Raw genomic sequence first — 27,699 nt, 5'->3', positions numbered from 1 at the left:
GATGCGACCCTTCCCTGTGCTCCTGAGGTTCCTGGGCCCAGGAGACTATGGGTTTCTCTGCTGTCCTCAAGCCACAGGGGTGTTTGCTGATGGGGCAGGGAGGCTCCTGTTCCAGGCATGCCCTGTGCCCAGAGCTAGCATTGGCCTAGGAACCTCTGGGTCTGCTTTTGTTTACTAGCACAAATCTCCCCGAAGCTCTTCTTACTCAGCCTGGCCTTTCCCCTTTATCTTTCTTTTGCATTGAACTTACTGTGTGTAGATGTGTGTGTACGTGTGTGTACATGTGTGGAGATGTGCATGCTAAGGCACTCAAGTGGAGATCTGAGGACAACTTGCAAAAGCCAGCCCTCTCCCTCTACTTCGTGGTTCTCGGGGCTTGAACTCAGATCAACAGGCAGCGGGCACCTTTACCCTCTGATAAATCTCCCTCGATTATCATAAACATTCAGTTTAATCCAATAACCATTCCTTTTTTTTTTTTCTAATGTTTCTCTCATACGATACATCCCACCAGCGGTTCCCTTCCCTCCACTCCTCCCAGTTCCCACCACCACTTACCTTCTCTCCCAGATCCACTTCCTCTGTTTCCCTTCAGAAAAGACCCAGGGATATCAACCTAACACGGCATAACAAGTTACAGTAAGACTGGCCGCCAACGCTCACATCCAGGCTGCCCAGTGGGAGGAAACGGGTCCCAAAGGCAGGCAAAAGGGTCAGAGACACCTCCATCCCCACTCTTAGGAATCTCACAAAACCACCAAGCCAACCATAAGGTATTTGCAGAGGACATAGTGCAGCCCATGCAGGATATGTGGTTGTCACTTCAGGCCCTGTGAGCCCTGCTTATTCTGTGGGCTATGTTCTCCTGGTGTTCCTGACCCCTCTGGCTCCCACAATCCTTCCTTCCCCCTCTTCCAAGGGTTCCCTAAGCACCTAGAGAAGGGATCTGATGAAGATCTCCAATTTAGGTGCTCATTCCCCACTCCCACCCTCAGTGTTTGGCTGTAGGCCTCTGCATCTACTCCCATCAGCTACTAGAATAAGACTTCCTGATGATGACTGAAGTGGGCACCATTCTATGAGTATAGTAGAATATCAATCACTAGGAATCATGTCCTTGATTATTTCCCTATCCCAGGTCTTGGGGCTGTCCAGCTTCTGATTTTCTGGTCATCCAGGCAGAGTCCATCATGGGCTGCTTTTCATGGTGTGGGCCTCAAAGTAGCCCCATCATTGTTAAATTCGTTTGGTTCTTGTTCGGTTGGTCGGTTGGTTGGTTGGTTGGTTGGTTTGGTTTTGACTTTTTGATACAAGGTTTCTCTGTGAAGCCCTGGATGTCCTGAAACTTGCTCTGTAGACCAGGCTGGCCTTGAACTCACAGAGATCTGCTTGCCTCTGCCTCCCGAGTGCTTGGATTAGAGGTGTGCACCATGACGCCTAACTAATTCAACAATCACGTGGTGAAGCTTTGCTAAGTGTCTGGCTAGTGTTAGGAGCTGGGAACACTGTCCTGAGGAAGGCTGAGACCTCCCCTCATTTAAGAAAGGAACGAACACTCTAGAAACAAACATCTACATGAATAGCCATACTAAGAAGCGGGATAAAATGCAACCCAAACCATCATGGCTTCCAGCTCTACTCCCATTCCTCATTCCTCATTTCCTCCAATCTGAGAATGAATGAAGGCTTCAGTGCACCTCCTTCTCGGAGCCTGAGCAGGCGCTGACTGAGGATCTGAAGCCACCAGCTCTCCAGACAGCAACATCTAAGCTCCAAGTGCAAACCCAATCCCTCCTCTCCTAAGTAGGAGTATCTCCCCCTCCCCCCCCCGCCCCAGCTGAGACACTGCCTACCTGAGCTGGCTGCCTGTCACCCTTGGCCCGGTACTCTGGTGCCCCCCAACCCACCCCGCAGATTAGGGGTGTGGTCATGTGGCCTGCCCTCTGTGCCCACCCCTACCCGGGCTACGCTCCAGCAGTATATGCCTTGCTGCTGAGAAATCGCAGGCTGAAGAGGAGGAGGTGGCACAGAAGACTGGGAGGATTTGATAAGGTGTTAAGGAGATGGAAGCAGAGGTGAGTGAACAAGTTGGAGTGGGAAAAGGTATCAGGCAGGAGGAGACGCAAGGTGCGAGGCCCGTAATTGAAAGTCAGAGTGATTGCAGGGGTTTAACAAGACATGTCAAGGGGGCATTCATCACCCAAACAGATGCCGCTGTGAAATGCAGCCTGGCACTGCTTAGTCCCGTGAAAAGGAACCAGCTCCTTGTCAAGGTGCCTCACGGATAGGAGAGAAATGGGCCAGCTCAGAAGGCCACCGACCCGACGCTTAGGCAAGAGAGTTTGCAGAGAATTAATGGAATGCCAGCCCTGGGGATCAGAGGCTCCTCCCAGTCCCTGCAGTGCCGTCCTCCTGAACTGAGTCTGTGCCTTGTCTCCCATCGGCGCTCAGCTCCAGGGCTCCCTTCTCCATGCAAACACCACCAAGGTTCTCAGAGCCCCCACCCCCACCTTCTCCAGACCTTCATCCTCAGCATGTCTGTTTCTCAACCTCTGTTCCATTGGCCTACTACTCTGTACCCAAGGGCAACCTGCAGCTTTGTCCTTTGGAAGCGTGATCTTTGCTTAGCCCTGAGCCTAGGCCAGGAGCAAAGAGATCTGCCTCTACATCCAAGAAGGGGGATCCAAGTCGGAGGAGATCTCAGGGCTGTGCCCACTGCACTCTTCCCCAAGATAGGTGGGTTCCTCAGTGGACGGTGAAATTGGGGGCAGGGCACTTCCTTCCTGTTCTCACAGGCCCGCTGTGGCTTTTCTGTCATGGTTGCTGTATTTCCTCTGCTGTCACCAGCATCCCCAGTTTGCCTGCTGTCAAATTATTTATGTCTCTTCATTCATTCAGCAAGTACTTACTGAATGCTGCCATGCAACCACAGGCACAGAGGTAGACCTGCAGCACACAGGAACCACGGGGACGGGGCGGACCTCAAGAGAGTGGGGCAGATGGAGAGTCAGGACCCCAAGCAGAGAGACCCCTGAAGAGCACAGTCTGTGACCAGCACCAGGAAGGGAAAAATTAGAATGATAAGGGGGCACGGGTGGAAGGGGCTGCTTTGGGGGCTGCATTTTCTCTTTTTATCAATTCATTTAGTTACCATAGAAAATAGTGTGTTTTGTTGTGACAGCTTCATACATGTATCATGCTTCGGTCTTGGTCACCTCCTCCCTGTCTCCTGTCACCTGTCCTGCTGTTCCCTCGCTTCCCTTTTCGAATAGTTCCTCCCTTTGCTTTCACGTCACAGATATTTGATTGCCTTTCCTTAGTCTCTTTCTTCTCCCAGCACCTTTAGGCCTCTTCCTTCATAGCCCTCTTTCAACTTTCATGTCAAGTTGTGTGTGTGTGTGTGTGTGTGTGTGTGTGTGTGTGTGTGTGTGTGTGTATGTATGTATGTGTGTGTGTGTGTGTGCACACGTGTGTGTGTGTGTGTGCACGTACACATGTGAATTTAAACCTGGAGTCTACATATTCAAGAAAACATGTTGCTGGCCCATGGTGGCACATGCCTTTAATCTCAGCACTTGGGAGGCAGAGGCAGAGGCAGAGGCAGGTGGATCTCTGAGACTTCAGCCTGGTCTACAGAGTGAGTTCCAGGATAGCCAGGGCTACACAGAGAAATCCTACCTGTGGGCTGGCTCTCTCTCTCTCTCTCTCTCTCTCTCTCTCTCTCTCTCTCTCTCTCTCGTCACATTTGTTTTCTGAAACCCGGTTTATTTTGTGGGCTGCTGTGTATGCAGAGGTCATGAAAGGCTTCTTTAAGGAGTTAAGTTTCTAGAGCCCAGGAAGGTATCAGGGGAGGAGACACCAACTAGAAGATCCAGAATGTAGGAAGAACTTGATTCACTTAAAGAATGGAAGGGCTGTGGTGATCAGAGCCCAGTAATTCAAGAAGACAGTGAAACATAAAAAATAAGGGGCGCAGCAAGCCAGAGTCCATGATACCCAGGCACAGACTTGAACTTGACCCGAGGTACTGGTGAACCCTTGAGAGAGTTCATCAAAGAGGGATGTGATGAGCTTAATGTCTCTCTGTGGCCTTGCGACAGTGCTGGGAAAGGTTTTGATCCCCAAGAATGCCCACACTCTCCTTCTCCTGAACCATACTACCCTGAGCTGAGTCCAGGTAGCATGTGAGTGGATGGCCATGCTACTTTCTGCCCCCGTGAGAACATCAAAGATTTAACTGCCCCCCATCTTCCTGGGAAAACGGGAACTGTATGAAGGCCCCCTTCTCTTGTTGCTGGAGGTGAACGTTTATGGAACATGCAAGAGATAGCACCCTGAAGCTCCTTCCTCTCCTCCCCAGGTGTAGACGACCCTCATCAGCATGGCCGAGGTGTGGCCCTGGCAGATTTCAACCGTGACGGCAAAGTAGACATCGTTTATGGCAACTGGAATGGCCCACACCGCCTCTATCTGCAGATGAGTGCTCACGGGAAGGTCCGATTTAGGGTAAGAGCAGCTGGGCCCTGCACAGTGTTTAGGCAGACCACGAGAGATGGAGCCTGCCTTTGTGCCTCCTGAGAAGGCCAGGAGTCCTTGGGGCTCCTGAGATCTCAAGGAAGGCAACATCCAGGCCACCAGCCTGAGCTCTGGGCAAAGAGCAAGTGGCCAGAGAGAAAGGGAGTCCTCCAAGGTAGCCCACGGGAATCCTGCAGGAAAAGTCCTGCTTTGGTAACCACAGTTCTCAGGGCTTCAGGGACACCCTGCCTGCAGCTTCTGACCGGACCTTCCAAATGAGCTTCAGACCCAGGGAGGAACGATGAAACGGGAGACCAGTTGAGGCCAGGGAGCTCCCAGGCTGTCCCCAAGGTCAACTAAAGGATAGGATAAACACACCCAGCCTTGCCCGCCTAGCTGGCTGTCGGCAGAATGTAATGACAGGTATTCTCCTCTAGGGCTGCTAGGTGGCAGTGCCAAGACTGAGGTTGGGACTTTCTCAGCAGATGACAGGGTATGGACCTGATGAAACTGATATCATCAAGAGGCCAGACTACTCTTGAAATACTTAGGACTTGGTAAATAGTAACAGTCAACAGGAAGTAGGAAGTTACGGTATTCCCAGCTTTGTGAATGAAGAGCACTGTCCAGGATTCCCAAAGTCCGTGAGACACTGAAGAAGCCCCTCCCACAGCTGTCTTGTCCCTTCCCTGCTGAACCTCCAGGCCTTCTGGAGAGGAGGGTGCTTGCCTTGAACTCGAGGGCGTTGATCCCGGGATTCTGGGTGAGTTCCTTCTTTATCTGGCATTCTGGCCCAGAAATGATTCTGCTCTCCCTGCCCCAGGGTATCTGACAAAGTCTAGGAACATTTGAGATTGTCCTGACTGGGAAAGGACAAAAGCAGCCAGAGAGGCCGCTGCAGACATCTCACAAGGCACAGGACAGCCCCCGCTCTGGGGTCACCTGGCTCCGGATGTCCTGTGCTTAGGTTAGAGAATTATGCTAGCCTTCTGAGACGCCTCCACAGAGCTCGCAGCACAATAACAATAATAACAAAATGTCCCATCCATCACGTGCCACCCACGTGCCAGGATCCCTGATAAAAGCTTTACATAGATTATCTTGAAGCCCAGGCATGCAGAGGGGCAACCCCAGGGGGGCTGTGTAAGTTTCCATTTTTACAGGATCGATGGAGCAGTAATGAGTTAGAGATCCTCAGGTCTCCTTGTTCCCCGGCTGTGAAGACCCTGCTCAGCCCACCCTGACCAGCCAGCTAGGCTCTTAATCAACCTCATTACAGTGCTGCTGATGACTGTCACCCTCCCCTGCCTCCAGGAGCAAGCATCTCTGTAGCCCGGCCAAGAAAGCTCCTTCCTGTGATTCCAAAACACGCCACAGAGAGAGAAGAGGGCGGGGGCTGATGCAAGGGCAGGGCCTGACTCAAGGGCAGGGGCTCCCAGGGAACAGCTCAGCTCTTCCCAGCTCTCTTCACGTAGGCAGTGGAATTTGGACAGCCACTGAGTGTCTTCAAGGGACAACCTCTCCCCACAATGGGAGTATTCCCGTCTGAAAGAAAAGACCATCTACACAGCTCTTCTTCCCTTTCAGAGGCAAATCCCACACCTAGGACCCATTGCCAGACCCTCCCATGAGAGCCAGAACCACCGGGGAGGGTTCCTAGCTCGGCTGTCTTGGGTCCAGAGTCTCCCTGTTAAGTCCTGGGCAGGTATAAGTGGTAATGACACCTCTTCAAATCATGTCTCCAATAAAACCGTAAGGCTCCCAAGAAACATAAGGGAACAGAAGCAGTGGAAGACGCAGCTAAAGGATGCACCTGGCTTTCCATGGGCTAGTGACAGGGATGACAACACAGATCGCCAGGGAGCCGTCTCCTGGCCACTCTGAGATGCATGCCTGCCACTCACAGTGTAGTCTGCTGCTATCTGCAGTGAGACCCACCCCAAGGGTTCAGTGCTGGAGCCTGGATTCCAAGCAGGTGGTTTCCGGTGCTGCCATGGCTTCTGGTTCCGCACTCGAGAAGAGGGTGTCTGGTCAGAATCTGCAATCTGGAGCTCTGGCTCTGGGCCCATCATTACTAATCCTCCTCCCTCTTCAAGCCTCAGTTATCCCATCTGTAAAGTGGAATGCTGACACCAGGCTGCTCAGGGGACTGGCAGGAGGGTTAAGTGCGTTTTGGACCCAGATCCAGCTCTGAGCTCCCACATGAACCCACAGCTGTTGTCACTCTGTCCTCCATGGTCTGCAGGCAGCCTGAACTTTGTGTGAGCCCAAGGGCCACCACTCCAGGCCATGACAGAGGGGATGTATGTACAATAGATGGGTGTGGTTCCTTGCTACCCTCCCTTCTTCTGACCCTCAGCTCGCTCTCTCTCTCTCTCTCTCTCTCTCTCTCTCTCTCTCTCTCTCTCTCTCTCTCTCTCCTCTCTCAGGACATTGCTTCACCCAAGTTCTCCACGCCTTCCCCTGTGCGAACTGTCATTGCTGCCGACTTCGACAATGACCAGGAACTGGAAGTCTTCTTCAACAACATCGCCTACCGCAGCTCCTCAGCCAATCGCCTTTTCCGGTACCATACCTAGGCCGTGGCAGTTAGAAAATGAGAGGGCAGGATTCCAGGGGTCAGGGAGGCTGTGCTGGGGCTGGGAGTGCACTGGGGTGGGGCAGGATGGTCCTTGATAAAGAGAGGGGAGTACAGAGGCCAAGCAAGACCTGGGTTAAACAAAGAGAGTCTGGCTTGTTTACTGCAGACTTCAGAGCACTTACAGTAGAACCTCAGAGTGTTTCAGCTTTCTGAAAGATGGACAGACGGAGTGTTCCAAACAGATCTGGCCACAGGACACGTCTTTCAGGGGTGTTTCTCAGAGGAGGATTGCTTGTCAAACCATTCTTGGGGAATGTTGGCGCTGACGGTTAATGGTAGAGAATGGAGAGGAAATCTCAGGGTCCTTGAACATCTGAGTATCCCCGGGACTGGAGGGACCACCCGGGGTGCTTGTGCAGAGCCTGAGGGCCCGCCTCAGATCTCCAGGTCAGATCTCAAAGGTTGAGACCCAGGGGTCGGTACGCCTCGCAAGAGCAGTGGACACACAGCCATTCTTCCACACGGACGTTTGAAAAGCACAGCAGGGACAAACCTCACAGGGTCCACGATGCCACTAAGACACGTTAGGTTGGGAGATGGAACAAGGGTGTTGAAGCCAGGAAATGGGTCGGGTCACCTGCTTGGCCTTCCAAGGCTCTATTCCCTCTCTCGGGGTGGGGGGCTCAACTATTAATAAAAGCCACAAGCTGTGACTAAGCATGTTTTAAAATATAATTATTAACCAGGCATCAATCCTGACTGGATGTAATCACCCCCTGAAGGCACCAGATTTACTAATTAGGTGCCTTGCAAAAAGCTTATTCACAACTTCTAGATTAATTGCAGAAGATCAATTGCTCGTTAACAGAGATGCTGCTTTCCCTCTCTGGCTAATAAAGTGTCACTTGTTGGGGACCCTGAGCACCGACTTGTCTGGGGCTCCGATTCTGTGGCCTAAGAACCCAGGTACCTTTCCGCCTGTCCACCTTCCTGGCCCACTTCGACCTCCCGGTTGTTCATGCTGTCTGAGAGGGGCTGGCCCTGAGAAGCTAGCCCAGGGGGCTAGCCCTGGGATATCAGTGTAAAGTCACCACATGGTTGCACCCGGGGGCAAGTCGGCTTCTACTCAGAGGCAACAGAAGCCACTGCCTAGGTCCACGGCTGCATCCTGAGTCCCCGAGGCAGATGGCTGAGTCCTGAGCACACAGCTGAGGAGCTGCAGCTGGGACCGCTGTTCAACTGGAAGCTTGGAAGTTTAACCTCCCACTTGTCCCATACTGTGTCCCTTTGCCGCCATCACTGAAGGGACCAGCTCCCAGAGCTCAATGTCTCTCCTGCCACATGCCCAGGCACTGAGGGCCCAAAGCCTCATGGCCTTTTCATGCTGCTTCAGGGAGTGTATCACTCAAACCAAGCCCCAGTGGTACAAGCCTGTGATGACCATGCAAGCAAGGACTCTCCCAGGCCTACTGGGGGATGTGAACTGCATCTAAACACCTCTGTTCTGTTCTCAAGTCTCCCTATACCACTTTCTGGTCTTGTGAAATTTTCTGTGCCCACCCCAACCCTCCCCAAGTCTCTAATCCATCAGAGCAACCAGCTGAAATGCCAGTCTGACCGTCCCCTGATCTCTTTATCACCCTTTGTCTCTGCTGAGCTGCACCAGAGCCTGTGGTCAAAAGGACGGGGTGTGACAACAAGCTGAAGGGTCACGCCCCTATCACATGAGCACCTGCCCATGTGTACGCACACCCACAGCAGCCTTCCCAGGTACACTGTATGCCATCCGCATGCACACATGGATGTGTTCAACCTAGATGCCCTGGGTGAATGGAAGATGCATCATGGGCATCTGTATAACCCTGAAATTCTGCAGTGGTCTGCATCCAGTAACCACAGGCCCTTAGGACATAGACCCCCTCTGTAGTTTGAGCAGACATGATAGGAGAGGAAAACAAGTTCCTCCTGCCCCAGGCTCCTCACCCAGCCAGGGCAGAGGATCCACAGCTACAGAATTCAACCAGTGAGAGAAGCTAGAGAGGCAGGCTTTCACCACCATCAACCTCACTGCTCACTGCTCACTTCACATAGAGATAGGCAGACAAGAGGAACAGTCTCAGAAGGGTGTGCTCAGAGACAGGACTGGGTATTCCAAGTATGCAGAGGGGATCTCACAGCCCAAAGGGACCTTCCCTGTTCTGTTTGCCTCTGAAATTCACCCTAACATCCCACAAACATGTGCTTTCTTGGAGCTTGCTTGGGACCTAGGCCCTGTGTTCGATGTTATGGGAGAAGCAAGGATGAATTGAGATAGGTCCCAACCTGTAGCAAGCTCGCAGACCAGCATGCAGAGTTAACATGGCGGGAAGTGATAAAGGCCAGGAGAGCGGTAAAGGCAGAGGCATCCAGGATGGTTTGTGGCAGGACAGCCACTAGGTGGAGGGGGAGTGGGCTGAGGAGGGAGACCCGGCATGGGGTTGAAGCCTAGGTAACATCCAGCGCTATGGAGCCCAGCACCCTTTGGAGGAGCATGAAGGTCAGTTGAAGGTAGCTGGCTGTGCCTCTGCCCTTCCCCATCCATCACCTGCCCCTCCCCAGGCTGTCTATAATTCATCTATTAGAGAAGGAAAAATCAATGTTTATCAACATAAATTAAAACGCAAGAAGAGACCTGCCATCATTAAGGCAGGGTCTATAAGCAGAGAGACATCCCACGGGCTTCCAGGGCACAGTGTTGGGGCTGTTTGGAACAGAGCGATTGGGCCAGTGGGTCTAGGGAGCCCACGGTGGCCATATTGGGACAATGCCGTCTTTTCCACAGGGTTATCCGCAGGGAGCATGGGGATCCTCTCATCGAGGAGCTCAATCCTGGTGATGCCCTAGAGCCTGAGGGCCGGGGTACAGGTGAGGCACCTGAGGCTGCAGCTCCTCCACCCAGCTCAGCACAGTTCATACCCCTGGGGAGGGAGGATCAAGAAGCCAGGCAGCCAATCTTGCCCCTGCCGATATGAGGGCTGAGACCCAAGTGAGGATGGAGGAGCCTTGGACCTAGAGACAAGAGGCAGGAGACCATCCCATCCTCAGAGCTGCTGGGGGAGGGGCAGGATCTGTGAGCCGTAGTAGTAGTTTCTCTAGCCTTGCCTTGTGTAGAGAGATGGGAGGGCTGAGGAATGTGCCCCACTCTGCTCCCTGGCAGGCATCCTGTGTCTGACCCTTCCCCTCCTGGCAACCAGGTCAGTGTCAGACACAGGGCCATTGACTGGGAGTCCTAGGACACACAGGTCTGTAGCTGCTTTGTGTTCTGGGTTTTGATCTCCACAAAATAGGAGTATCTGCCTTTCTCACTTCTTTGGGTTGTAAAGAGGACCAAAGAGACCATGTCTATGCAAACACCGGAGACACTCAAAACAAAACAAAAAAACCCACTATGTAAATAAAGAGGTGTATCATTCAAACCACAGAAGACAGAAATAACTTGTACCCATCCCCTCCATGAAAAGTCAAGGGAAGGAAGGGAAGCCTGTCTGTGGATTCCTGCCTTGAGCCGGATGATGGGCAGGAGAGAAACGAGCCTGCAGCCCCAGTCCTGCCCCAGCACTGTGCTCTTTCTACCTCTCACACCCATAGCTATCTATTGTCATCAAACCTGGGAGTCCCTCTTCCCCTAAGTCTAGATGCCGATGGCCAGAGAGGAACTCTGCATTGTTTGTAGGGGGCGTAGTGACCGACTTCGATGGTGATGGGATGCTGGACCTCATCTTGTCACATGGAGAGTCCATGGCTCAGCCACTGTCTGTCTTCCGGGGAAATCAGGTACGCACTGACCTCAGGCCCTTCAGCTTCCAGCCTGGTTGTGCTCCTGGGGACCCACGTGTGTGCGTGCCACGTGTGGGCGCGCATTAGAGCACAGAAACCCGGGCTCACTGGCCAGCGTGGTGAAGAACCTAGGACCAGAAAACAAAAGTTCCTAGCGGAAAGGACTACTTCCGGGAGAATCCTTTACAGGAAGGAACACTTCCGGGAGAATCCCTTGCTCAACTCTCGGCCGTCTGCCACAAGCCTTACCCCACAGTCTCTTGGCTTTCCCTCCTCTCTACAGCAAGCTTTGCCCACATTCCTCTTTTCTCTTCTGCTACTCTCCTCCTCCTCCCCTCCTCTTCCCCTCCCCCTCTCCTTACATCCCTCCCAGCGTTCCTGCCTCCCTGCTCTGTGCCACCCTGGCTGATGCCTGCCACCTTCCTCCCTCCAGGGCTTCAGCAACAACTGGCTGCGTGTGGTGCCACGCACTCGGTTCGGAGCCTTCGCCAGGGGCGCCAAGGTTGTACTCTACACCAAGAAGAGTGGGGCGCACCTACGGATCATTGATGGGGGCTCCGGCTACCTGTGTGAAATGGAGCCCGTGGCACATTTTGGCCTGGGTGAGTCGGGGCCCCTGGGAACAGTAGCAGATTCTCCAAACTTGTGTGCTGTGTGATTCCAGGTCACACACACCCTCACCACAGGGTTTGGGATGGAACTCCTCTGTGGCAGCGCAGTGGGTGCCCACTGTAAAGGCGCTCTGTTCTGTGGTGAGTCTGTGCCCGAAAAAGGAAGAAAGGAAGGGGGAAAGCAGGAGCCCGTAGGAGCCCCCTATCAAAAGCCTTTGTGGAATGAGCTCACTTAGGGGTCAGAGTACTTAATTCTCCATTCTTAATTCTGCCCAGACCACAGCTTTGCTCACACACTGAACTCCACCGAATATGTCCAGAGCAGCTGCCCCCCCCCCCGGCCGACCTCTCCCAAGAGCCAGTTCAGTCTTTAAGGTGCTGCCCAAAGTCTGATGTCTTCCTCAGACGGAAGGCTTGGCGTCCTGAGTTTTCAATGGGCACAAAGTCACTTCAAGAGGTGAAGGCTGGATCTTGATGGGGGATGGGGTTCTAAAAAAAACCCTGCTCTTTTGTATGCCTAAAAGCAGAGATCTCCATATATCACAGAGCAGTCAACAGCATGCTCCTGGAGCTACTGAACTCTTACTACAGAGCATTTAGAACAGCCCCAAAATCATGGTGCAGGGTGCTTGGCAGCTTCCAGACACAAGAGAAACCGGCTCTGTGGCAGCTGTGGGATGTGTGTAAGCTCCCGCTCTAAAAACGCTTTTGTGGGCCGTGTTTTGAGTTTTGTATTTACTGTTAGCAGTGGGAGCATCCATGCATGCGGTGGTCACAGCACAACTCTTGTGGAGTCTGCTCTCTCTTGCACCTTTATGCGGGTCCCAGGGATTGAACTCAGGTCACTGGGCTTGCATGGCAAATGCCTCTACCCGCTGAGCCATCTCACTGGACTAGTTGGTGGATTCTTTTGAAATAATAAAAACTATTAGGTATGCCCCAACAGTTACAGGTGCTCCTTGATCTATACTGGGGTTTCCTACTAAGGTAAGTCAAAAGATCTTGAGTCGGAAAGACATTGAGTTGCTTAGCCTACCAAAAACGTCCTCAGTTAGCAGCATGGTATACTGCAGAATGTCGGCTGTCCCCTTCATGACTGTTCACCACTGCCCAATGTCCCAAGGGAGGACCATAATACATATTACTGGACCAGGAAAAAAAACACATTCATGGTCCTAGTTCAGTTTCTAATTGCATATCTCTTGGTCTTCACCTCAAAAAGTCACAAATGCCAGCACCAGTTGGAGGGCAATCTGTAATATTCCCTAACTATGTATCTCAGAATGGAAAATTAGACACAGAGATCTCTGCAGTGTTATCCATAGTAGTGGTGTACCGTGAGATAAAAATCAAAAGCAATGTCCGGTGGGCGGTGGTGCACGCCTTTAATTCCAACACCCAGGAGACAGAGGCAGGCGGATCTCTGAGTTCTAGGCCAGACTGGTCTCCAGATCAAGTTCCAGACCAGCCAGGGCTACGTGGAGAAGCCCTGTCTCAGAAACAATGCGGGTGTCCTGTGTTTATTGGTTAATGGCTCATGGTTCAGCTTGCTGTGGGACTCGGATGCGACCCGGCCATTAGAGCTGTTTGCTGAGTAAAGAGTCCTTGTCTCCAAAGTCACCTTCCCAAAATGATGAGGTCGTAGAGCTGAGGACAGACGGCTCCCGATAAGGAGATGCTGATGGGCATCTCTGCAGGGATGGGCAGTGAGTGTCTCCGTGGCACTGGCTACATGAATCTAATGCACCGTCATGACAGAACCATCCACACACCTTCCCATGGCGAAGCCCTGATTTCACCGTGATACAATCCTAAAGCAAGCCATAACCACAGGGGTAACTGTGTATGCAGACTCCTCTGTGCTATCTTAGCTACCTACTATGTCTCCGGCTATTTCAAAATAAACCATTTTTTAAAAGCCTGGAGGTTAAAGAAGATGTGAGAACTCCACGGGGAGGATGCAGGGTTTACAATCAATGAGGCAGAGACCGAGGGGCACTGGGGAAGGGGCGAGCCGGGAGTTAAAGCACTTGAGTCAAAGATTCCCAGGTGCTACCCAGACGCTCTGCCATGTGTTAGCACCTCGTGGAGTGATGTGATCTTAATATAAAAAGATTAGGCAACGTGTTCTCTAATCGATAAGTGCATACCAGCACTAATATTAGGCATACATCGTATGTACACAGGAAGGAAAAGCAAAGAGCATACGCACTTGATTTCATCTGCATGGCTAGATCACTGCAGGGACTGTCACCTGTTCTGGGCACAGTGCAGGGCACTCAGTTCTCATGATTTGAGTCTCATGAGTACCCCTGGTGGGCATTATTACCTCCATATTGCAAATGTGAGAAAACTGTGGATCCTAACGTTAGAGGAAGACTGCCCAGGCGCTTGTGATTCTCAAATGACAGAGCTGGGATTCAAACCCAGGCCTGCCTGAAAATGTGCTTTGTGATTCCTACCTTATGTTCCAGTATATGCATGCACATTCTGGTTTTTATAGAGAACACATAATATTTATGTAGTCTGGGAAAGAAGCAATAAATATTTAGGGGACCCAGGCCTGGTTATATGAGCATGTTCCCGGGCTATTGCGTTTGGATGGGTTAGCCTGGGCCTGGGGCATCTGTCACTCCTAAGGCAGCCACTTGCTATGCTGGCCCTAAAGGTACAGGCTGACTTTTAAACATGGAGTCCTCCCTCTCACAAACTAACAGTAGCTGACACGTACAATGTTTCACATGCCCAGGCTTTGCCTAAATTCTTCATCAATTCTCTTGGGAATCTGATGAATTATAAGCCGTAGTCTACACTTTACAGAAAACCGAGGTTAAGGCTAAACGCACTGATCCAGTTCGCAGCTCCTGAGGATAGGAAAAGGCTGGCTTTGGACTCCTCCTTAGACGCTGAGTTGCTGGGCTCTGTGGCTCCATGTCCTGGGTCCTCTCTGCCTCTGTCTTCCTGACACATCTATCTCCTCAGCTTCTGGGTATCCCAGAAGGCCATTCAAGCACTAAGGTGGCTGCCGTCTCAAAGGTGAAATGTTTATCAAGCTAGATATTTATCAGCTCCGCTCCACTGGACAGAAAAAGAAGTTGAGGCTCCCAGAGCAAACCAGCTGAGAGGCAAGAGCAGAGCTCAGACTGTCTGGCCTCACATCCTGCTGATGGCCTCTGCTCTTCTAAGATGTGTATTGGAGACCTCCCTGGGTCCTTTCTCTGTCCACAATCTGTCATCGCCATTAGAGCCTGCTTCCTTGACTGGACAGCTCACAGGATCATCCACCACCCATGCTTGGGGCTATCTACACTGCATCTGACTGGGGACCCCTCCTGATGCCAGCCCTCAACACTAGGCAAAGAATGGGAATTGCTGTTGGTTTACACCAAATTGCCACAAGGGTCCCACACCCTACCCTTCCCAGGCTCCTCTTTTGTAGGGCTCCATTCCCAGAAGGACCCTAAAAGGAGGCCTACTCTCCAGATCAGACCCTTGTTAGTTGCCTGAGACTGGTCTCAGTCATCAGAGCAGCCTCAGGGACCATTCCAGAAGCCTGAACAGTGAGGCAGGCCAGCTCTGTCCCTGCCTCGTCAGAGCCCCTCAGAATTCCAACAGCTTCTTTATGAGCTGAGCACAGAGTTGTCCTTCCTAAACGATGGGGAAGCCAGCTGTAGGGCAGAGCAGGCAGGCGGGGAAACCAGGCATTGGGATGACTGAGGGAAAAGAACAAGGGAAGAGAAATAGAGCAGAAGCAGAATGAAAGCGAGGCAGAGACACAGGGAAAGAAGCAAGAAGAAACGCTCCGGTCTGCTGGGTAAACCCCGAAAGTCTCACGCAAAGCTGACTCGGATGCACCCCAGACTGACATGGAGCTTTGAGAGGATGGGACAAGTGAAACCAACACTGCTCTGGACAGCTTTGCCGAGGAGAAGACCGGACCAAGGCGGGGTGGCTTGCAAAATGGTAGGAACTTAGAAGGCAGGGCCAAGGTTGAGAGCATTTCAGAGACCCGGCTAGCTTGAACCAAGGCCCAGTGATGGGAATATTCGGTTGGAGGGATAGGGGCAGAGCCTGGAAAGTGGGGGCTGGGCCTAGCTCCCCAGGGTCTCCCAGGGTACAGAGGGGGAGCTGGACAGGGCATGAGAGACAGAGGAGTGTCCTGTCAGACTCAGGAAAGCCAGAGGCAGCACTGTGGAGAGAGACGGTGTGCAGGGGCAGTATCCCCCAGTAACACTTGTTCTTAGAGGCCTCTTAAAAATGTTCTCTTGATTGTGAGAACAATGTGAATTGATTATAGGGAAATGAGACAATGCAACAAATCATAAAGAGAAGTAAAAATCACCCACAATCTCATCACAGTGCTTGGAATATTAAGTAAAAAACACAAACATCTCCTCCTTCACCCCAGCCCCATTCGATTCATTCATCCCGTTCATGTGCACTGAACACCTACTAGGTGCCCAGCAGTAACTGCATCGAGAGCCTTGCCTTGAGAACCCCTGTGTTCTAGTGGGAAAAATCATAAAATACACGATGAACAGAGTAAGTAGGTGAAATAGACCATGTTAAGACTGTATTAGGTGCTACAAAGAAAGAAAATGCCAAGCAGGAAAGGGGGGTTAGGAACTCGGGGAGAAGTGACAACAGCAATTTTCAAATATGAGGCCAGGCTTCAAATAAGCCTTTCTTCCATGCAATGCACACAGGGGCACATATATCAATATACATACTACTTAGGGGGTTTTTGGTTGGTTTTGTTTGTTTGTTTGTTTGTTTGTTTGTTTGTTTTTAAGAAAAAAATGACAATACTTTCTCCACTTGCTTTTTTACTGCCCTGAACAGTGAGAGCCTGGCTGTCCCTCCAGGTCTATGCGTTTCTTTTATTTTCCTCCAGCGCCTCGGAGCATCGCACTTTACGGCAGCATTCATAATTTATTTACCAAGTCCCCTGTTGATGGGCAGCTAGAATGTTTCCAGTTCTGAGCAGTTGGGCGAGTGAGAAGGGGGATGTCTAGAAGGTGTCTCCGAGAAAGGCCTGCCTTAGGGTTCTGAATGGCTGAGAAGTAGAGTAAGGCTGTGTCCAGGGGCCAGATCTGGAGGGCGGATCTGCAAGATGCACTCCCGACAACAGGCGCACAGTTCTGGCTCAACCTAATCCACCCTGCTCCCTGGTGGTCCTCACTCCACGAATACCTCCCCACTGCTCCTTTCTGATGTGGTGAACTGGTACTGAAGGGCGAGCAAAGAGGTGAGAACATGGGTATGCCTACCTCAGCACTTCCGGTCCAGCACTTCCGGCCCACGGGGATGCTGGGTCAGACTCCCGGAAGCTGCACTTGCTGAGGCACACCTGCCTGCAGGTGCCTGTCTGAATGCTCCGGGCCTTACTAGGTCTGTACAGGAACACTAAGAACAGTAGATTCATACCTTTCATGTAATCCCACCTTCCTCCCTAGAATACCTGAGTTGTGCTACACCAGGCAGTAAAAAACAAAAAATGCTGGGACCTTTCTTAGCCTTGATCTCTAGGGGTCCCCTGAGAACCCATTCAGCTATGCAGGGCGTTATGGGTCTTGTTCCTCCTCAGCAGACCCTGCCCTCACTCCAGGGCCTCACTCCAGGGAAACCTAACCACATTCAGCAGTTCCTGCACAGCTGCCCCACCCCCACGCTTGTCTCTGCTCCTCTGGGGTGCAGACCACCTGCTGGCTTCATAAATAAGCCTTTCTGTTTATAGTGTTGAATACTGCCCACCCAGCCCCCAACATGGCTGCCTCTGCATTTCCTGACTGCCAGTAGGCTGAACCAGTGCACAGCCAAACCCAGCAAATACAAACGAGTCCTGCCAACCCACTTGGCCCCTGGATGCCCCCACTGTGGTCACCCACTCAAGTTCTCCCAACCCCGCGCACTGATACCATCCCACCCTCCACGCCCCCTCCACCGCACCTTCCTTTCAGTTAATTGTTTGTAAGTGACTCAAAGCTGCCTCCAAACCGGCTGGTGCTCATTTAGGGAAAGAAAATTCAGTGGCCCACATAAAAATGCCTTTATTAAAGTGCAAAAATATTCCACCGACTGTATTCCCACCATCTGTTTTGCTTGTAATTCTGAAGAGCACAATTCCATGTGGCTCCCTGGCCTTTGTCCTTTCAAAGCTGCCAGAGGCCACTCCCTGCTGTTTCTGACCTATGTCTCTACTGGGTAATGGTGCCTCTTAGGCAGACCCCCATCACCTACCCACACTGTTCGCACGCGTGCATGCGCGCACACACACACTCGCACACACACACACACGCCCAGCAGAGTGGCTGTGTCGGAGGCCAAGAGCCAGGTCCTCCAGCTTCAGGAACACTGGAGATGCCGGAACAGCAGCCTAGGGATGAGGAATCTTTCTGCCTATCCAAGGACAGAGCCTGGGTCCCGCCCTGGCTCTGATATTCCCAAGTCACTTCCTACCTTGCCAAGCCTTGGTGTCTAAATCCAGAAAATGGGCATGAAGCACTTGTAAGCTTCAAAGTTCCTCCCTAGGCTCCTGCCTCCCACACCCCACCCAGGAACATTCTTCCATTCTGCTTCCCCCACCTTCGAACTTCTGCACCTTCAGACATAACTTGCCCTTTCCCACCCTCGAACTTACCAAGCTGCTCCCAACCCTTTGAACGCTTTACTTCTCTGTCTCTTAACCATTTGAATCAGCCCGCTGTTCTCACTGAGCGTCAGCAACTCTGTCCCGACACCTTCCTCATTTGTTATGATAACATTGTGATCTTTTTGCCCACAGCCATCTGCTTCTTCTAGCTTGCTTGGGTCCTTTCCGTTCAAGGCTGAATCCTAGATCCCTGTTCCACCTTTGATACATGGTGGCCACTGGGTAGGGGGCAGTGTGAGATGGGCGGAACTCTGGGGTGACTGGGTAATTTCCCTGGCCTCTCCAATTCTCCGTGCTCTGGTTTCTAAGGTGAAGATGTGTAAAGGTGTGAGGAGTGGTACATTGACACCGTGAAGTGTTGGGTTGGTCCGAGCATGCTGTCAGCGTTCAGCGTTACTACTGAGCTGTCTAAGAGCTGATACTGATAGAGTACCGAGGGTTGATACATGATCAGTGGGGAGGTGTTCATGATCCAGGGGAGAGAGGCTGTGCTGCCCAGGGCAGAGAGGCTGTGAGCCAGCACCCCCAAGTTTCAGACAAATAAGCCAAGGCTGTAAAAGGATGGCTTCTTATTTATCTAACAGCCCCTCCCTGGAGCGCAGGGAGAGAACCCGGTCCAGAGCCACATGTCCTGATGGGGGCTGCAAATTTGAGTTTATGAATATTCCTCAACTCTTTTGAGTTATTTGTGGCTTCAGTCAGGCTGTAAAATGTATTCATGGAGCTGTTCTGTTGGCTTAGGTGAGAAACACTTGCTTTTGTCTCTCCTTTTTTTTTTTTAGGGAAAATGTTTGCTTTTCAAATGTGCCACTTAATTTGGGAACTTGCACACCCTAAAAATGCCAAATTTCATGTGCCTCACGATTCTGTTTTAAAACAGAAGAATTATATTTGTCCTTCTTAGGTCCTTTCCCAGCCCGGCACTGGGAGTTGTGAGGATAGCAGTCAGGCCTGCTGAGAAGCTGCCTCTCACTAGATAGGGGTTTCTCAACTGGTGGGTCCTGACCCCACTGGGGTTGAAGGACTCTTTCACAGGTGTTTCTGTTACAATTTATGATGGTAAGAAAATTACAGTCATAAAAAAATTAACTTTTTTACAAAACATAATTTTGTGTTTGGGGGTAACCACCACATGAGGAACTGTATTAAAGGGTTGCAGCACTAGAAGGGTTGAGAACCGGTGATCTAGATGTAGCGAAACCTGGAACAAAACCTTGAGCTGTTCAAGCCCCCTGGCGATCAGTGGGAGGGGCAGGGCTAAAGGTTCTAACCCAGTCCTCTGAACCCTTCCTACGACTGTCCCTGCACTCTTCCAGCCGTGTGTGGGCACCACCCGCCTTCCCTTACAGCTTGAGAGAGGCTAGCAGGTGTGACTCATCAACACCTAGGTCACCACCATTAGCCAGACCTTGCCACAGGGCTAGCCTGCTTCAAGGCTGAGCAGTGTCTGAACACCTGACCAACCTTCCCAACCTGCTTCTCCGTGTATTGATATAGCATGCTGCTGCTGTAGGGGATGTGTGTGACAGATTCACAAGGGACACTGTCTGAGCTTCACAAGGTGTCTTTTGTAAACAGCTCAGACCTGCAGTGGCCTTCCTTAAGCGCCCTCAACCCCCCTCTTTCCTGGGTCTTTACTTATAGCTCAGCTCAAGTGCTTCCTCCCCAGGAGTTTGACCCTGGCCACTGAACAGGATCTGGCCAGCCCCCCAACACCTCCTCACCCTTTCCTCACAAAGCTTGTCTATCTATGCCATGATTTATTTATTTCTTTGTCTGTTTACCCGCCTCCCAGATGGAAAGGGAAATCCATGAGGAGACATTTTCATTGACAGGAGAGGGGCTTGGCTCCTAGCATTGCTCCATAAATATGAGACAGGCTCGGGAGGTCACACGAGCTGGCTGGAGACCTAGGATCTGTCCCCAGGACTCCCACCATGTTTTCTCAGCACACCAAGCCAGTGACAGAGCCAGGATGTGAACCCCTGGCCCTGAAGTCAACCTGCTTCTCAATGGAGCCTTACAGCTCCCCCAAATTCAACCTTCTGGTGCCTGACCTGTTGCCTAGTTCGAATATGGTAGCCACTAGTGTGGCTGTTGAGATGTAAATTCATTTAAATTAAGTAAAATGTTAAATTCAGCCTGCATATGGTCAAGGGCTAGTGCACTGAACAGGGCAGAAACTGGGCTTTTCCTTCACTAAAGAATTGACAGAATGGCCCCACAGAGGAGCCTCTTTCTTACTCATTCCCACGGTCCTTAGGAGAGTGCAGTCATAAGTTACTAACCATTGTTAAATTATTTGTGCGAGTACTCCAAGCGGCCCTCTCCTCTCCGCTCCTGACCCCTCTCCTTCCTCCCACAGGAAGGGACGAAGCCAGCAGTGTAGAGGTGACGTGGCCAGATGGCAAGATGCTGAGCCGAAGTGTGGCCAACAGGGAGATGAACTCGGTGTTGGAAATCCTCTACCCCCGGGATGAGGACAGACTTCAGAACACAGCCCCACTAGAGGTGGGCCAAAGCCTCTGAGCAGCATAGTCAAAAGCAAGCGTCACCCGTGAGCCTAGGGGTAAATCTGTAGACTTGCCCTCTAGAAAAATGGAGATGGTCTCTGTAAAGGGCGGGCTTCAGACGATGTCTCCACTTGTGATTTAGCAACACACCACACCCGCATCTCTTCTCACAGAATCCTGGGGGGTGGGGGGTGGCAGAGGAGGAAGCCAGAGGCCCAGAGAATGAACCCAAGGCTGGCTAAGGTGTTGAGAACTGATGCCCAGTTTTGGTATTTTCTGAATACCTGAAGAGGCCTCCTCCTGTCCTTAGATGAGGCTCAGAGCGTACACCAGACTTCCGGAGACTTCTGAGTGGTCAGCTCCGGTCCAGTTTCAGGTCTATCCGAGGTACACAGATCTCAAGTACAGGAAGAGCATGGATTACAGCTGTTCTGCCCTCCCCGCCCACACCTTCTCGCTCCACTCTTAGCTTAAGGCTAGAATGGGAGGGAGAGGCTCCCCTCAGGCCCAGGCTAAGAGCACCTCTCAAGCTGCAATCAGGGTGACAGCTACTCTGCTCCTGTGACCAGGAGGGGACTGAGATGAGGCCTCTCAACTCACAAGTGTCTCTGCTTCTGCCCACCTTGCAGTGCGGCCAAGGATTCTCCCAGCAGGACAATGGCCATTGCATGGGTGAGTTGCCTAAAGGCACCAGAGGACGGGGCAGAGGCTGGGATATTACTGGGGACGATCAGCCTGACCTGCCAAGACCCAAGATGCAGACAGGGGTTAGAAAGATAGGGAAAGGAAGGCGCCATTGGTCCTTAGGGCTCCAGATGCCAAGACAGCAACTCCATGACTCACCAAGGTGAACGTGACATTACCAATTGCTGGCTGATTCAGTTCACTGCTGGGCACTGGCAGGGCCTGCCTGCCATGAATATCAGAACGAACCTGGGGATGGCACACGTTGTCACACAGACACTGAGACCATGATGGATAAGCCTCACCCTGGCAGAGGCAGAGCAGAAACATTCTATGGCCAGCCCGAGAAGCAGCCAGTGAGGAAGGTGAGAGAGACGGAGGGGAAGCTGATCGAGGAAGGCATTTGTGCACAACAGGGCGTGGAATGTGATCTCGGTGCAGATAGGGTACTGCAGCCTGGTCCAGCACAGGGGAGGCTGGGAGCTGCCAGATGCCAGCTCAGCAAGGCTAGCAAACCAGCATCATCCAGAAGATGTCCAACCCAAAGCCTTACATCCTGATGATTTGCGATGAGGACTTAGACCCAGAGAAAACTAGACACCCGTACTCTTGAGGGAGCCCACTGGCAATAGAGTGCCCCACATAAAAACCGCCGATGGCCATATGTGGGACCAGGGATGGAATGGGCAGGGTGGCACCAAGGAAGGTGTTAAACTATCTGGGGTGGACGCCAGAAGGCAGCCTAGAGACCTGGAGGTCAGTCTGGGACCTGAGGGATGGGTAGGACAGCCACAGAAAGGGTCAGCGCGCCCATGGAGGATGCTGCCTGGGCTAGGAATGCAAAATGAGGAAGTATAGAAACTAGGGGTTAGGTGGCAGAGGAAGATATGACTCCCCCTCACAGTCCGTGTCCTCATCCTGGTCACATGATACATGGACAACAGAGGCTCAAGAGACCTCGGTTCCTCCTCTACATGCAGAGAGGACCCTTTGAGATCCCAGTCCTAGCACAGTCCTCCTTTCTGCCACCTATCAAACCTCCTACATGATACTAAGCACCGCGTCAGGCTCTGAGGATGCAGCCAAGTGCCTTACCTTACCTTTGCATCCTGGTAGAGAGGCTCAGCCCTCAAACACAGGATCACACAGCATGAGAGAATGGGTTAAGAACCCTGTCAGCAAGGATCTCTCTGGGGACTCTGGGCAGAGAGATCAAAGAGTACCACTGGTGAAGCGACTTTAAAGCCAAGACCTCAAGGGATAGAAGGACCAGCCCCAGAAAGAGCTGGTGGGAGAGCTTTCCTGTCAGAACAGAACAAAGGCAGAGGGCACGGGGTTGCCACAGGGCTTTGTGCGTGTGCGCATGTCACAGACGCTGTTACAGCTGAGACGGGGCAGAGAGCATAGTGAAGGTCAAAGAGGGGCTTGAGGCTCCAGGAAGGAGTCTGGACTTTGTTCCTAGGCCCTCAGAAGCTAAGCAAGAGAGTGACCTGGTGCGATTCGCATTGTTAAAAGATCACTCTGGCTGCTGAATTGCAGGCTGAATTGGAGGGAAGCATGGAAGCCGGGAGGCCAGTAAGGCAGCCGCTGCAGAAATCCAGGCAAGAGACCATGGGGTCTGGGTATAGGGTGGTGGCAGAGTGAGGAAGGCAGACAGGACCCCGACTGTGGGATTGCACCCTGGGGTGAGGAAAGGGGAGGACCTGGAGATGACTCTGTTTCTGCTGGTATGGCTGCACAGTTGGTGGCAGCACTGAAGGAACTGTGGAAGATGGAAACAGGACCGAAGAGGCTTAAGGGCTGAGGGAAATCAGAGTTCCATTTTGGAAATGATCACTCTGGTGTGTATTAGACATCCAGGAGGAACTGCCTTCTAGGACGTTGGTGATTGGATTCATGAGCTTGGAGCCCAAAGGAGAGGTTATGGCTGAAGGCAGGAAGTTTGCATTCATCCACACATAAAGAGTTTATCTAGAGGAAGTGTAGTGTGTATAGAAGAGACCCAGGACCAAGCCTGAACCCTCCCAATATGCACAGGTCCAGGATAGGAGGAGCAATCCAAAGGCACTGATGTAGAGGGACAGGCCCAGCAAGGAGGGACACGCCCAGGATCACAGATCAGTGGGCAGACAAATCCTAGGCTAGGGCACGCTGCGCACACGTCCCTGGTGAGCGGCCCCCTTGCCTTGCAGACACCAATGAATGCATCCAGTTCCCATTTGTATGTCCTCGAGACAAACCCGTGTGCATCAACACCTACGGAAGCTACAGGTGCCGGACCAATAAAAGATGCAGTCGGGGCTATGAGCCCAACGAAGATGGCACAGCTTGCGTGGGTGAGTGGAACCCTGGCCACGTTCAGTAGCAAAGGACACGTGCCTTGTGCTGGGGAGTGGCAGGGAGGGATGGGTGGCTCTGGGTGGGCTCTGGGCCACAGTCGTTGGCCCCTGCATCCCCCTGGATTGGTAGATGCTCCTAGACTCAAACACGAGTTCTCCAGGGGAGACCCTGCGAGGCTTGGAGAGGACCCATCACTACCGTCCCACCGGAAGGGCCCTGGGGTGGTGCAGCCTGGTCTTCTGGTTATCACTCTCCTCACGGCTCCTGACCTGGCAGTCAGCCCGCTTTTCCATAGCCGGGGTAGAAAGTAGTCACCTCTGGATAATTTCTGAACCAGTGTTTGTCTCCTTCCTCCCACAATCCTCCCTCCCAACCAACCCTTTTTCTCTTCCCCGTCTTTTACCTCCCCGCCCTTTCGTTTTTTACAGCTCAAGTGGCCTTTCTAGGTGGGTATTCCTCGGCTGCCTTTAGACTCTCTGAGCCTCTCTCTCAGGCTTCATATCTTTCTCTAGGCCTAGGACTCTGCCTTCAATTCTATGCACTTTAAATCCCATCAATAAAGGAAAAAAAAAATCTAACAACCTTTGTGGAAAAACTATATCTCTCCTGCTGCCTACCTCTCTCCACACCCAATAGATTCTGCCACGTGCTCCTTTGAACGGACAGCAGGGGTGGCCATCTTTGAAAAGGGAAGTTTGGGAGACACTGATGGGACCTTAGTTGTTGGTGAAGCCTTTCTTTGCATGTTTTCTGAGAAAACAGAAAAGGAAAGTATCTCCTCTACACCCACCCCTCATTCCATCAGAAGAACCAAGAAAGCCCATGAGCGTTATCTCCACGAGCGTCTTATTTTGCCCTTAACAAAGATGGCTCCCAGGTGGTTGCTTGCTCATTGATTCAGTAATGTATCATGTGCCTGCTGATTTTGGCCTGTGCTGTTGCTGCTTTGTACAACTTGATTTCCTATGATTACAAAAGCCTTATTGGGTTGGTGGTGGCGACGGGAAGGGAAAGGGTGGCCCTTTGGGACTGTTGATAAAAAAAAAAAAAAATGCTTAAGTTTGAACCCGCTAAGTCTTCCAGCCTTTTTTCTGGAGAAATTATGCCAATAAACTATCTGCTGGATATTAGCTAGTGGGGGAGGGGTGTCTGAGCGAGCACATGCCGGTCGGGGTGTTGAATTAGCTGTGGCCCTTCCACCAGGAGGTACATGGAAGCAAGTCACGACGTAAGGGAAGTGCCAGCCTCAGGCACCAGCCATGTGGTTGGGCGAAGGAAACATTTACACTTGGAGGACCAGGCAAGGCACATGGAGTGGGAAAGGGGCAGACATGGAGGTGGAGGTCTGCACAGCATCCTACCAGGGATTAACATCTCCAGTTGGACCCCCCTTGCCTTTCTATAAATGATAAGAGAGTTGGGTCAGTACATCCATACACCCCCTGCTCTCCCCAGCTCCCCGCCGGGCGACTGGACTAGGTATGTCTAGTCTCCAGCCGTCCTGGTTTCTAGAAAGAACTTAACAATCAGCCTTTGCAATATGCTTAGGAGCCTGGAAGTGCCTGTAGCCAGAGTACTCTTCGGGGACGATGTAACACCACTGGATATGATCATGACCAGCTCTGATATTGAAGGGCCATTATAAATCACAGATATATTCTTCGTGGGGGGAAAAAGTCGCTTGAAGATATAATGAAATCATGCTTAAGAATGCAGCAAGCCCTTTAAAAACATATTTAACAAAAAAACCCCACCCTTTTCTAATCCCATAATAATATTCCCAATAAATCACCAACTATGAATTCCTTGTAGCTAGTGCTGTGTTTACACTCGGAACCAGAGCCTAAATGAAAAGTTTTAAAATGAAAACAGCTACAATTTCCCTGGGAAGCGCATAACAACTTAAAAACCGTTCCAATTCCACCAGCACCGACCCTGCGTATCGACAGGGAATTAAAGATCTGCCGGGGCCCCAGACATGAGACTCAGAGGGCCGAAGTGATTGAGTTCATCCTGCCCAAGGTCACAGAAGCCAGGCCTGCAGCTCTTTCCTGCCATCTTGCCAAGGGTGAGCAGGTGGAACACTTACTTGGTCCTCGCACTTTTCCCTATTCATCCCCGGAAGCCGTCGTCTTTTCAGAAATGAACAAGCGGATCTGAGATAGCAAGACAAGGAAGACCCAGAGCCCACAGGGACTGGTTGTAAGCGCAGCAGTGGTGGCAGTAGGAAATGACAAGATAACAAGCTCCATTGACTGGGCCACACACATCAGCGTGAGGAATGGGGGGATAGGAAAAAAGCCATCGAGACAGCCTGCCGAGGACACCAAGTGTGACAGCCAACCCCAGAGGATACCTGATCTGCCCACCCCCAGCCCGCTGAGTTTCGGGCCACGGGGTCTGGCTGTGCCATTCCGTCCTATCTGGTGGGAAGGTCTGAGGACTCAAAAAGAGAAGTCGTAGGCCCCCTAACTGCTAAGAGCAAACTCAGGGTGAGACGTCTTTCCACGTGGTTCAATCATCCCACAGCTATTGGCTGGACCCCTGCTCTACCACAGGGCCTGCATGGGGCCCTAGGTTTGTAAGAGTGAGTAAAGCTAACATGGTGGATACCCCACCCGCACACCGACTTCCCTCCAGCAGGATGGAGGGGGACCATAACGGGCTTTCTTAAAAGTCTAGCTAGCTTCTCAGGTTACTGCACTACCACTCCTCCTGCCCCCGAGCCCGGGTGCGCCATTCACCAGGCATCGGGATATTGGAGCCCAGTGCCTCTGGCTCCAGACCTTCATCTCACTGCCTGAGGGCTATCGGCCACGAATGAGTGGGTGCAAGCGTCAGCAAGGTTTACCAGGCCAGTGTCCCCATCCCCTCAACCCTTCTGTTTCCTCTTTCTGAGGCCCATGGCATCTGAGCCCTCATTGTCCCCTTCTGAGCATACACACCCATCTTTCTTCTGTCCCACAGACCCACTTAGGATCCTGACATCTTTTTTTTAGGTTATACTCCAAGTTGTAAAAATTTTAAAACTGGAAAAGACCTTCAGAGCAGGTGAATAACAGACCAATCAACTCCAGCCAAGCCAGAGGCGGGATCCTTCCCAGACTTCATCCCATGTTTGTTTGTTTGTTTGTTTGTTTTCAAGAATACCCCCCAAAATGATTTTTAATGGTTTTAATAATAATAACTACAACAATAATATCACTTTTATTCTGTCTGATGCAGCCTCCTCCAGGAATGTCTCCCCCTCAGAATGACAATATTAGCTTTCAGCGAGTGAGCTCAGCATGTCTGGGTAGGATATAAACTCTACAAGAACCAACTCGCTTGATCCCTGCAGCAATCTCCAGAGGAAAAGGGCTATAATTATAGGGATAAGTTAAGTGTTTCCCCAGGATCACACAGCCGGGATAGGCAAAGGTGGGGTGGCGTCCCAGACAGTCTGGCTGTCTCCCACCTGCATGCTTCCCTGCCCACTTCATTCAGATAGCCACCTGGTCTGGGCAGAAGCCACAGTGTCTCATCCTTCCCCAGAATCAAGGGCTAAGTGGGAAGGGAGAAACAGAGTCCCCAGAGTGCTGAGAGCTGAAGCAGTCCAACCAGGCTCATACCGAAGCCTGTAGGAAGAGCAGGCCACACCCATGTGGAGAGTGCCCTCATCAGGCCTGCCCACTCACTTTCTCCAGTGCACCATGGAGAGTCCCATACCCGGTCACCTCCATCACCAACAGTCCCTACTCTGGGAAGGTGCCATTCCGAAGGCCAGGAGTCTGAATATGAGTCACTCTGGCTGCTATGGCCCCCTCCCAGGGCTTGGGCATCACATCCTGACCAACAAGACTGGACCAAGCAAGAACTCCACCACAGCCTCTGTTAATCACATGGACACAGAGAACGGTTCATGATCTCAGGGTTCCAGAGAGTTCAGACTCCCAGTCCAGGAGGACAGTCAAGTCCCTCCCCTTACCTCTCTGCCCATGGTCAACT

At 51.8% G+C, this 27,699-nt stretch overlaps 1 protein-coding gene across 1 annotated transcript in view; it reads left to right on the top strand.

The window, feature by feature from the left end:
• The window catches only part of LOC116891178 (cartilage acidic protein 1), a 39,438-nt gene extending 14,660 nt beyond the window's left edge, over positions 1 to 24,778 (top strand). Inside the window, exons 4-12 of the mRNA XM_032891993.1 lie at positions 4,361 to 4,506; positions 6,945 to 7,081; positions 9,918 to 10,000; positions 10,809 to 10,909; positions 11,346 to 11,514; positions 20,541 to 20,686; positions 21,318 to 21,360; positions 23,565 to 23,708; positions 24,141 to 24,778. Of these exons, the coding sequence (XP_032747884.1) occupies positions 4,361 to 4,506; positions 6,945 to 7,081; positions 9,918 to 10,000; positions 10,809 to 10,909; positions 11,346 to 11,514; positions 20,541 to 20,686; positions 21,318 to 21,360; positions 23,565 to 23,708; positions 24,141 to 24,259 (1,088 nt within the window). The 3' untranslated portion in view covers positions 24,260 to 24,778. The remainder of the gene's footprint in view (positions 1 to 4,360; positions 4,507 to 6,944; positions 7,082 to 9,917; positions 10,001 to 10,808; positions 10,910 to 11,345; positions 11,515 to 20,540; positions 20,687 to 21,317; positions 21,361 to 23,564; positions 23,709 to 24,140) is intronic.
• Positions 24,779 to 27,699: the final 2,921 nt, after the last annotated feature.

The sequence above is a fragment of the Rattus rattus genome, chromosome 2 (genome assembly GCF_011064425.1).
Source record: "Rattus rattus isolate New Zealand chromosome 2, Rrattus_CSIRO_v1, whole genome shotgun sequence".
Lineage (NCBI taxonomy): Eukaryota > Metazoa > Chordata > Mammalia > Rodentia > Muridae > Rattus > Rattus rattus.
The sequence above is the reverse complement of the archived record's forward strand: the minus strand, read 5'-3'. Positions and strand labels throughout refer to the sequence as shown.